This window comes from Seriola aureovittata, chromosome 11 (assembly GCF_021018895.1).
Source record: "Seriola aureovittata isolate HTS-2021-v1 ecotype China chromosome 11, ASM2101889v1, whole genome shotgun sequence".
Classification (NCBI taxonomy): domain Eukaryota; kingdom Metazoa; phylum Chordata; class Actinopteri; order Carangiformes; family Carangidae; genus Seriola; species Seriola aureovittata.
Genome location: NC_079374.1, coordinates 9,277,712 through 9,289,514, shown reverse-complemented (window position 1 = coordinate 9,289,514; position 11,803 = coordinate 9,277,712). Strand labels below are relative to the sequence as shown.

At 45.9% G+C, this 11,803-nt stretch overlaps 1 protein-coding gene across 4 annotated transcripts in view; it reads right to left on the bottom strand.

Moving 5' to 3' along the window:
* Positions 1 to 2,728: 2,728 nt before the first annotated feature.
* The window catches only part of bcor (BCL6 corepressor), a 38,710-nt gene continuing 29,635 nt past the window's right edge, over positions 2,729 to 11,803 (bottom strand). For all 4 annotated transcript variants that reach the window (XM_056389360.1, XM_056389358.1, XM_056389361.1 and 1 more), the window contains 5 exons: positions 7,146 to 7,312; positions 6,311 to 6,456; positions 4,005 to 4,082; positions 3,672 to 3,825; positions 2,729 to 3,581 (listed from right to left, as the gene is read on the bottom strand). In XM_056389360.1, the coding sequence (XP_056245335.1) occupies positions 3,251 to 3,581; positions 3,672 to 3,825; positions 4,005 to 4,082; positions 6,311 to 6,456; positions 7,146 to 7,312 (876 nt within the window). In that variant the 3' untranslated portion in view covers positions 2,729 to 3,250. The remainder of the gene's footprint in view (positions 3,582 to 3,671; positions 3,826 to 4,004; positions 4,083 to 6,310; positions 6,457 to 7,145; positions 7,313 to 11,803) is intronic.

The window sequence follows — 11,803 nt, the reverse complement described above, 5'->3', positions numbered from 1 at the left end:
TCTGTGACTTCAGTGTATGGGCTGAGAAACTAAGGTCTGAGAGGCTGAACTCTTTTTTCCCCAGCATCTCAATTAGCTCACTGACAGCCTCTTTTCACTCCATGACCTTTACCTGGATATGTGAAATGGGGCAACTCCTCTCTGCCTGGAGACAGCAGCTATAAAGCTCGGCCTTCACTTCATAAAGCTGCCTTAACTTTGTAGTGAAATAAAATTAGCATTCATGTTGCACATTCTTAGTAATCTTTTCGACATAAAAATAAATCTTAAGATTATCCTGGGACCTGATGATGATTTTAGTCTGCTTCCTCTCTTTCTTCAGAGGATTTCTCCAGGGGTTTATTTATGCCCTGAGGGACTGGATTTTCCATGTCCTTCTCTAAAGCTCCATTGTCAGCTTGTGGATCAACTAAAACCCCCCCTAAATTTTGGCCCAACTCTTGGCAGCCTGCCATGGATCTCTTTGCACCCACTCTGCAGATACTGGGCAGAGGGGAATTTAATTTGGAGTCTATCTGCCTCGTGTGGCTCGCCTTTAGTTCAGTCATCATTTTTGTTGAAGCTCGACCAGATTGTTATGCTGACACACTGCTGCAGAGCTGTTATGTTTCTTCTCTACAGCAGCTCAGATCTTCAGTGCTTGATTGGACACGTTCATGCGAGCAAAGATCAAGGGTTGATCCATACACTCAAGGCATATTGAGGATGTGATGCAGACCATGGACAGATTAACCAACTGGGGGTCCAGTGAGCCAGCCACCATACTCACCCCTACAATACTTGTCAGTTTCATTATTTCCTTGGACACCAAGAAACCACCCAGTACTCTATAGAGCGGAAATGAGCCGATTAATCAGTTGGTTAACAGAAAACTGATTGGAATTTTTGATAGTTGATTAATTGTTTAAGTCCTTTTTAAGCAAACATTGAAAACATTCACAAGTTCCAACTTCTGAGTATTTATGAGTTTTCTAACATCCATCATAGTAAAACTGAACGTCTTAGGGTTTTGGACCAATGGTTGTACAAATTGTGATGGGCATGACTGTTTTCTAAATCTTATCACCTAAATGATTAATCAATTAAGTGAACTGTCAGACTAATACATAGATGATGAAAATAAACTTCCTATGCTGGAATAATAACACTTTGTCCCAAGTGTTGATTATTTAAAATAAAACAAACTGTGTTTACAAATAGATATAAATGAGCACTATACAAACTAAAATAATAAACGGGTTAGGAGAAAAGAAAATATTAGAACATTTGACACATCGCCGCTCTAAAAAACCAGTGCCAGAGCATTGTAAGTAATAATGACCAATCTTAGCTGATCTTGCATTTTAGTGGTTCGAAATTCATTAACTGTAGAACCAGTTGATATCAGGTGAACCTACAGCTTTTGGCACCACTGGGGGTGTTGGGCCCCATGAGGCAGTTTCCTGCCTGGCGATCCAGCTCTGAGCTGAACCCCTCATTCATCCCACTCCATGCATTGTGTATGTATCCAGTCACCCTTTTGATATCTGGGCCCAAGATAACAACCAGTGCCTGGCCCAATGTTCCATGTAAACACAATCAACAGAAAAATTAAACTTCTTAAAGGGCATTGCTGCCAGTATTCTATAGTTTTGTTTCATTGTCAAAAAATCCCATGAAAGACCAAAAACAAATAGTGTATAGTATATTGTTTGAGCCATGGATTTTGTGTGGCAGTGAGTCTTTATGCCAGCAGGACAGTATCTACTCTGTCTCTAAACTACAGTAATGAACATGTAAACATATGGCTCATTAATGCGTTTCAACTCAGCTGCTATTGTGATGAAGTGGTGCATTTCCCCAAACCAAATTACCAAATATTAACACACAGTGAGCATGAGGCCACTTTGCATTGTTGGTAATTCTGCTTTGATGCCGACAACAAAACTAATTCCCTTTGGTCAGTCATATTAAATAGTAATGAAGATATGTTGGATTTTTCAATTTTAGTGATCATGGCAATTTTTAGCTTGAAATTGTTTAAAAACATTTGTTTTAACAGTACCTAAAAGAGAGGGAAAAAAAAGAAGCAGAATTTAGCTCTGAAGGCTGATCGTCTAATAACAGTTTGAACACCGGAGGGCGCTGCAAGCCACAAGCTTTTCAGGACACAGCTGCAGCAAATGGGTGATCGTGAGTTATTTGGTCATGTCTGCAGCAATGAACTGCGTGACGCCTACAATACAAAGATATTCCAAAAGATGGCAATATAGGATTTTGTTGGTTAACACACCTTGCAGACATACAAGCGGAGCATACGATAACAAGGCAAGAAAAATTAATTTGACAGAGCAGCCAGCAAAACGTCTCAGAATTCAGTTTAATTCACCAACAGACACAATGAGGAGCAGAACCCACTTTTCATCTTGCAGTTTGTATATTTATTTTAAAGCAACTTCTTTTGTAAAATATAAATACAAATTATGAGATATTTTAATTACAAAGTTAAAACAAAAATGAACACACCAAAAATTACTTTACTGCAGTAGCCTCCCTGTTATATACAAGCTCTGTGCCGAAGGGTGAATATCAACATTATCTTAAAACTTTATTATACAAACAATTTTGTAGTTTTGCATGTTAAATTACAGACTAAACAGGAAGCAAAATCTGAGCATTGAAAAAAAAATTAAAAAAATACAACAAAACAGCCCCTGAGGCTCGAGCGAGTGCTAAAGTCTGAGGAGAGAAAAAAAAAAAAAAAAAAAAAAAAAAAGAACAGGACATCATGTGCTTCCTATAAACACAAATACCACATTCAATAGCACAGTCTCAGTACTATCCTGTACAGCTACACACATGGACAATGTGCGCGCTCACACACTCCATCCAATCGCTGACAACACGACTACGCTCTGTTGCCATACAAAATCTTTCAGAGGAGCCGTGAGCAACATCCGAAAGAAAAAAAAAAATCTCTTGATATTATTTATTTATTTACTTATACATATATTAATTTATAAAAATAAGACCATTATTAAGCTTACTGAGCCACAAATTTATTGATCCTCAGTTAAAGGAGGGAAATATGTGAGCAGCCCGGTCAGCCAGCAGGTCAGTCCATCTGTACAGTGCACCAGTGCTGGTCCAGAGCAGGGCCGAAGCGCAGGAGCTAAGGGTCAGGCTAAGGCATATCATCATAACCCCTGGTTGGTTCTAAAGCAAACTGCAGTCGGTAAGGATCAAGGTCCAGGTTAAGTGGCTCCAGGGGTCAGGATGAGCCCAGCTTGCCAACAGCCTTGATTTTGTCCTTCAGTTTGTCCCCTGGGTGGTCCCAGCGGTCGTCCAGACACTCCAGTGTGGAGCCCAGCAGGGCAGCCAGCTCGGCGCTGTCTTCCACCAGGTCTAACAGCTCCTTGCTGTCAGGATGGAAGCCCTCCAGCTCCTCTGGGCAGGAGAACAGCTGCGACAGAGAGGCTTGCTGGTAAAACTCTGCCTCTGCCACCGTCACCACCTCCATGTGGGGGAAGGCTTGTCTGAAACCACGAGCTGACATCCGCAGCCGGCGAAGCACATCAGACAGCAGCAGCCAGTTTCTTGGCCTGAAAGACAAAAATCAACCAATGTTTAGGAATGAGAGTCAGCAGTGAGAAATTAAAACAGGTGTGTCTGCTCTTGAGATCAAAGCTCACCCTTGGGAGAGGGACACCTGGATGTTGTAGCAAGGCAGCAGAGGTCGGTCGGAGAACTCAAACTCAAAAACCTCCCTCTTATCGTCTTCATCCTCATCCTCTGGGCCTGGTGGGTCTGCCAGGATGTCGTAGATCCCGCCCTCTTCGCTAGACTCTGACACAATAACAATACACATGGATCAGTGAGAATCCACCTTAGATGCAAGGATGCATAGACATGTATTGCTCAAAGCTAGATGGCACTGAAGATACTTAAAAAATAGACTTTAAAAGCAAAAAAAAAAAAAAAAAGCAAAAAAAAGAATCACATACACAGCACTCATCAGTACTCACCACACACAGCGCTGCCATAGAATTCCCAATAAAGCCCTGGGTCGTCATCTGAGCGGCCCTGAAGGTCAGCAAAATAATCTATGGAGAGAGGAAAGGAGTGAAGCCGGTTATTCAAGTGCCGGAGCCCCGGGGACAGGCAACAGGGCAAATACAATTGCCCTTGGAGACTACAGCAGAAAAATGGATAAAGAGTGCGGTAAAATAGAGGAGGAGGAGGAGGAGGGGCAGTGTCAAGAGAGAAAAGAGAAACAAACAGAGCAAATGTTTTGGGGGAGGAGGGGTGGGTGGGTGGGGGCCGATGGTCAGGGGCCAGCTGCTGTACCACGGGGGAGGAGAGCGACTGTCTCCGCTGGGTTAGAGCTGGCTCAGTTCAGAGCGGGGCTACAGACGGCTGCCAGGAATCAAACAAGAACCACACACAGTCGCTGAGTGCAGACGCGCACGTGCGCACACACGCGCACACACACACACACACACACACAGCGAGCGGGCTGGAAACAAACAAGCAGAGGGAGCTGGGTAAGCACACACAGCAAGAGCAAAGTGTGTATTCAGCATGCGCGTGAACACACTTGCACATACGCGCACTCGCACTCACACACATGCACGCGCGCGCACACACACACACACACACACACACACACACACACACTCGCAGAGTGAGAGCTGGGCTTTGTGCCAGTGCTGAGGCGTGGGGCGTCTGGCGTGTGTTTGGAGGGATTAACGGCCTCCAGATGAGTGGGACCAGGTGGAGGGAGGGCAGCAATCGCTCGCTCTCACTCATTTTCTCCGGTGCTCGATCTCCCTCTCTCCCCCGCTCTGTCAATCTAGCAGCCATCGATCTATCCATCCACGCTCTTTTCAAAATTCGACACCATCTTTCTAGCCAACTACATATAAATCTCCCTTTTACACTCAACCTGTTCACTCTTCTTCCGACCGTGAACTTACACCTGTTCATTTCCCCCGCTCTACGTTCTTTTCAGCCGTCTCCGTCTCTTCTCTCTAAAGCCTCAGATAATTGGTTTTACCCAGTTAGGTCTTCATGTAATATTAAGCATGCAGCAACGAAGGAAGTGTGCGTTTCTGTGTCTCCGTGTGTTTCATTTCCTCCTCATGTAGACCCGTGGTGTTGTCTCAGTTTAACTACAAACATTCAGACGAGTCCTCTAAACAGAGCGCGTCAGGCTCTAGCGTGGCAGCCTTGTGAAAAGACACACGCACGCATTCAAAAGCAGAGTCTCCAGCCAGAGCGAAGCCCATTTCCGCACGTACGCTGAGCAAACACAGTTGGCGTTGCTAAGTAACCAGATAGAGGAGCTCAGAGGCAGCAGCACGCAACCCGGCGGGCTGAGACTCCCTGTCTAACAGGTGGTCAAGGGAGGGGAGGGGCGGGGTGGGAGGGGGGTCCGGAGGGGAAGCGGGATGACAGATCTGAACATGTCTAGTGGCGGTTGGGAGGTGGAGGATGAGGATTTAAAGAGAGGGACTCATACCAACAGGTTGCACAGAGGTCAGAGGAGAGAAAGAACAGCAAACAGTGAATGAGCCAAGACTGGGGCATTTGGGAACTGGGTTGCTGACCGGTCTTTTCGACAATTTACCTTTGCCCCACCTCGATGTACACTCCTGCTGTCTAAAATAACCATTTGTCTACGAGCCTTTTACCTCCTTTTAAAGCATTTGTAATTTAATGATTTGTGGTCAAGGCACATTACTTAAATTTCCTGGCTTTTGGGTTCCATTTTGTCTGCTTGAGGAAAAATATTTTCTACTAATGCAATCGTTGCAAAACAAAAAATGAGAAAACACGATTGTATTGTACATTTAAGGAACAATAGAAACTAGTTTCAACCCGGGTTTTAGACTCAAAAAAGAAAACCAGGAAAAAAGAGACTTGGTCCTCTGCATGTTTTTATCTGGGGTTTCCTGACCTAAATCAGACTTCCCCACCATTTGTAACTTTCATTAATAAAACGATAAAAATGTATGCATGTTGTTTGTAAGTCTTTGGTCAAACTCAACAACATCAGCCTTATCCTTAACAGATGCATGTGCGTGCAGTGCAGTTGCAGATTCGGAGTGCTTGGATATATGAGATTTAATTTTCATTATTTCTGATTGACATCATTTGCAAGGGAATCCCTGCTTGAAATAGAAATCCTCAAATCCCAGATTCCTCACTTTTTTTGGAAAGCCAGGAAATCACACAGTCGGTCTAATCTGGCAACTCATGACCTGTGTATTTCTAAATTCCAGTCTAAACTGTTTCTATGACTAGACTGGAAAGCCAGCTGGGATCTTACCAGTGAGGAAGCGCTCCATGCTGTCACTGTGGGTCATCTTGAGGAGGCCACGGCCAGAATATGTGGCCAGGGTAGGGTCGGCGCCATAGGACAGCAGGACTCGCACCACGTCCAGGTGGTCATTCTCCACAGCGTCATGAATTGGTCTAGACCAACACAAATGCACATTCATTTTTAGCAATAACCAAATAGGAAGAGAACTGACAACATCTGCGTGGGTAATTGTTTTTTGACTTGACTAAAGGTTGTGCCGTGTGTGGCATCACTGTCATAGGAACTGCAATACTGAAGTGATACTTTTATTGGCAGCCTCTGTGATTCAGTGACAAGAACACATACAGATTTCCCCTAAACTCTAAACCTAGTGGGACATAAACTGAAATACAATTTATAGATCCATAAGACTGCCATTCTTCTCAGCAATGGTCTCACCTGGCTTCTGTAATACTACCAATGTCGCAAATCTGCTAATAAATAAAAGCTTAACTGCTACACAATTCACCTTTAAGACCTGTGTACAGCCTCCTAGAACAGATCCCCTACTGTAAATTTGAATACACCGCAATGAAATGGAAGTGGTTGACTTTTCCCATGTAAAAGTGCAGTTAATCTTTCAAATCACTACTCTTGCCAAGAACATGTTCTTAAAAAAAATAAATCAATCCCAGAATTTCTCTCATGAGGTTACTTAATTGAGGACAAAGCCCTGGCTTGTCCTATTAAGACATGTAGAATACGCCATGATGTTTTCATAACACATAGTAGACGGAGACGAGGTTATACAAGCACACGTTTCTGTGATTGTGTGTGCATATGAATGAGTGCGTTTGTTTACCTGGTGCCATCCTGTGCACTGCAGTTGATGTCGGCCCCGTAATCCAGCAGGTGTTGGACTATGCTGAGCCAGCCTCGGGCGCATGCCTCATGGAGAGCACAGTACCCGGCGTAGTCCCTGTGATTCACCTCGCATACTCTATTCTCCAGACAGTACAGCACCACCTCCTAAAAAGGGAGCCAGCACAGAGGGAGAGTAGGGTTCAGTGTGTGAGATTGTGTGTGTGTGTGTGTGTGTGTGTGTGTGTGTGTGTATATAGACGTATGTGTGGCGACAACCCAAGCAATACAAGACCAAACATACAAGTCAGACGGGCAGACACATACGCAAACAGTCCTTCCCTTTACAGTTCCTGTGGGAGAGAAATTAGGGAAAGGAGGAACTGACTGTGTTCCTGCGCCGGACAAACACACATACTCGCACACAAATGCTCCATAATACTAGAGCTGGCACCAAAACACATCGTGGAGACTAAGTGTGACTCAACTGTATTTAGCCTGCCAGATTCTTCTTGTGCACGCATGAGCGTGTGTGAATGTGTGTGTGTTTGTATATGTGTGCGCCATGGTTGGGCCCGGATGCCGCTGTGGCAGCCAGTTACGATGGTTGGGCTCTGAACACAGCATAATGGAAGCGGAACAAAGAGATTTGATAGAGGCGCTCAAGAGCTGGAAGCATTTTCTCTGGTCTAGGGCTGTGACAGTTGGGCATCCAGCACTAAGTAGTCAGACTGGTTTTCATTGGACTGGAGCTGTGTCTGCTGCTACTAAACAGTGAGGAGTCGGGGAGATGGAGAGCAGCCCAGCTGTGTGTTTATACGGGGCCTGTCCGAGTCAGACTGTGTGTTTCAGCACTGCGGGTACCTGTGTGTCTGTTTGGATATGTAACTTAGTGTGGGATTGGACAGAAGTATTTGCAGGTCTTTGAAAAAATAAAAATAAAACACCTAATAATAAAACACCTAATTTTATATATATATATATATATATATAAAAATATGTGTATGCAAGACTCGTACATTCAGACACACTCACTCTGTCCTGCTAACAGTTCTGTGCCGAGAGGAGGAGAGCTGCTCATCTGAACCTGGGGAATGACTCCAAACTTCCATTTCTATGCTAATTCTAGCCCGCCGTCTAGTCCAAGTGTTTATCTCCCTCTCACCCTCTCTCTTTCAGCGCAGGGCGGATGGAGGGAGGAAGAGGGAAGGAAAAGCATGCAATTGAGAGAAAACAGACTGACAGAAGGACGAGTGCAGGGTTAGAGAGGGCGGAAGAACGGGAGAAGCGAGAGGCAACACCCCAACAGATGACAGATAAATGAATCTGTGGATGAAATCTGCCGGGGCCGTCCTCTGGGCTGAAGCTGATAATAACAAGAGATGAAAGGGTGGGGTGGAGTGGGGTGTAGTGGATGGTAGTGGCAGTGCGAAGTGGGTGGGGGGTGGGTGGAGGAGGGGGGTATAGTGATAGGAGTGATACGGAGCACAATCAGAGCCAGGGAGGAAGGAGAGACAACGAAGGAGAGGGGGAGAATCGAAAAGCAGAGATCGAGAGAAAGAGCAAGTGCGAGCAAGACAAAGTGCAAGAGAAAGGAGGGAAGTGGGAAGCTGGGGGGTGTGTGGGGGGGTGGGGGGGTGGGACGACGCTCCAACTGGTTTTCGCTCGCTGCCAACACTGTTTGCCTGCTGGAGAGAGATTCAGGAGCGCTGTGCTGAAGCTCCCCTCTGGGGGATTCCACTCGCTGTGTGTGTGCATGCGTGTGTCTGCCTGTGTGAGTGAATGAGAGCAAGTGTTAGAGAGACTGACGGGTAGAGAGTGTTGATATGCAGCTTGCCTTGGCGTGCGCGTGTACGTGCGTGCATGCGTGCGCACATACGTGTATTTTTTGTGCCGCTGACGAGGTCGTGTGTGTATGTATGTGTGAATGTGTGTGTGTGTGTGTGTGGCTGTGGAGGAGGCGTAGCGCTAAAACCTCCGGAGCCCTGTTTAATATCGCTGGGAGAGAGCGAGGAGCTTAGCACGAGAGCCCCGGCTTCCCGCCAGACTGACACACACACACACACACACACACACACACACACACACACACACACACACACACACACACACACACACACTCCTCCGCAGTAAAATGAGACACCGCTCCCTCCCCTCCTTTTGCTCTTTCCCTCCGTCTTCTAATCTCCCTCTCTAGAATGCTTCCCTGCGCTCGCCTGCAATCAATGCATCACTCAGACATTTAACCCCTTGCAGCGCTGCCTCGTACGCTCCTCACGTACAACAGATGTGTGTGTGTGTGTGTGTGTGTGTGTGTGTGTATCACATGTACAGGTCATGTATGAGCGACTTTCCCTGTGTGATGTAGAGCCAACGGTCTATGCAGTAAAGTCGGTGCATGCCCAGACAAGTGAGACGTGTAGATGTTTGTGTGAGTGTGTGAGTGTGTGAGTGTGTGTGTGTGTGTGTGTGTGTGTGTGTGTGTGTGTGTGTGGTTCAGCCTCTTGTTGAATGACTGGGGTAACAGAGGAAGTCTGAGAACTCACCCTCTGATGATCTCAGATAGAGTTACTTCATCTCACACGCATCTTTTTAGCTAATAACCTACACGAAATAAGGAATAATCACCAGTTTTGGTATACAATATTGATTCTTAGTAAATGTCTGCAGTCTCAATCGATAACCTGCTCTATATTAATATTAATGCTCATCAGCTACATACAAACCAAATGATAAGCTGCTTCGTAGAACAGCTGCTAACTGTTCTGGTACCTGGTCATACCTGAAAATGGCAGAACGAAATTCATTCATTCATGTACTTGTGAAACCAGATTTGAATAAAAAATGTTTGGTGACAAAGTGACTAATAAAGGGCTAGTTAGCTATGTAGTTGGCGAGTTTATCGTTAATATAGTACAAAGGTAGCTAGCTTTTAATATAACGGTGCCAGCCTATCATAAGCTCACTAAGCTAGCTGGCTTGCTACCTGTTAGCTAACGACGAGTTAGAAAGCTAGCTAGCGCAGTAGTAAACTGGACAGTGTTAAAATGTGTAATTCAAGGAAACATTAGGTATTTATATAATCAGAGTCTCCAATGACTGCAGACAGTGCCACATTTCTATTTTGGAGCAGTTAAATCTCCAGCAGAGGTATTGTGTCTATGAAAACTGATGGGTTACACAGCTAATATGATAGCCTCCTCTAGTCTGGCCTCTGTGGTTCCATGAAAGGTTAACACTGTCAAGACTCTTTGCTCTTGGTCAAAGGTGCAAATCTGCGATTCAGAGGTCTAAAGTTGAACTTTATAAAGGTCAGTGTGGATTTACTTCACCTCCACAAGCAAATCCACTGGTCGCAGCGATTCAAGCTCAAAGTTTTCTATCATGGACGCTGGTCTGATTGGGCACTTAGAACGCAATCAGTTTCTCCCTTTGCTTGGATCACACCGGGATTTGAGAAGGAAAAGCAAAGTGATTTGTGGGAGGGAAATAAATGACAGACTGCACCTTTATCTGAGCTTTCAATGGGAAGAGCTGAGGGGCCCCGAGCCCCGGCACGAGAGAGAGAGGGATGAAGACATCCGCAGAATCTCTTCTCATTACCATTTCAAATGCTTGGAGAGTGAGGCAGACGAGGGAGAGCGAGAGAATAAAAGGGGAGCGAGGGAGGAAGGAAGAGAGAGAGAGTGGGCTTTCATGTGCAGAGGCACGGATCGCAAAACTAAACGAACATGAAATATGCAGTGTCGGCCGGGCAGCACAGAATAGTGCGCGCGGGTTACATTACATGATGTGTGCATGAGGTGATTCTGCATCCTGCATGTGCACGTCTGTACAAGAAAGAAAACAAAAAAAAAAAACCAGGGAACCAACTGGTGTTTCTGTGTGTGTGTGTGTGTGTGTGTGTGTATGGCGTTTGTAGTCAGCATGTAGGCTGTGTGTATGTGTCTCTGTGTGTGTGTGTGTGTGTGTGTGTGTGTGTGTGTGTGTGTGCATGTGCATGAGGTGACTGAATTTGCATTTGCAGGTCTGTGTGGGTGTGCGACAGTGGCGAGTGCTGAGAGTCGTTGCTCTGTGCAGCATATGGAGAAGAACACGTCAGGATGCCTGTGCATGTGCTCACTGGGTCATAACGGGTGTTTCTCTGTGCATATTTCTATGTGTGTGTGCGTGCTTGTAATCAGCCTGTGAGCTGTGTGTGTGTGTGTGAATGTGTGTGTGAATGTGCGTGGCTCTGTCTCTCAGGCCCTCATATCTCTCTGCCTGTGTGTGATAAGCCTAGAGCTTGCGGCGCTAAAACACCAGCGTGAGACAAGCGCTCTGTGCGTCTACAGGCTTGTATGCGAGTGTGTGTGTGAAGCGGTATGCATAAATTGGTGTGTCTCTCTGCGCACGTCCTTGTGTGTGTGTATGTGTGTGTGTGTGTGTGGGAGCCCCACGGGTCTGCCCCAGGCTTATCACACACAGGCAGCGAGAGACGAGCTTCCTGAGAGAGAGAGAAAGAGGGAGAGAAAGAAAGGGAGGGAGGGAGGGGGAGAGGGGGAAGGCGGGGGTGTTGTTTGCGCAGCGGTCAGTGCCTTGTTTGTGTAGTCTCAGGTTTTCTCCTCCCTCCTCCCTCTTTCCCTCTCCACACGCGGAGCGCAGGAAGGGAAAAATGCG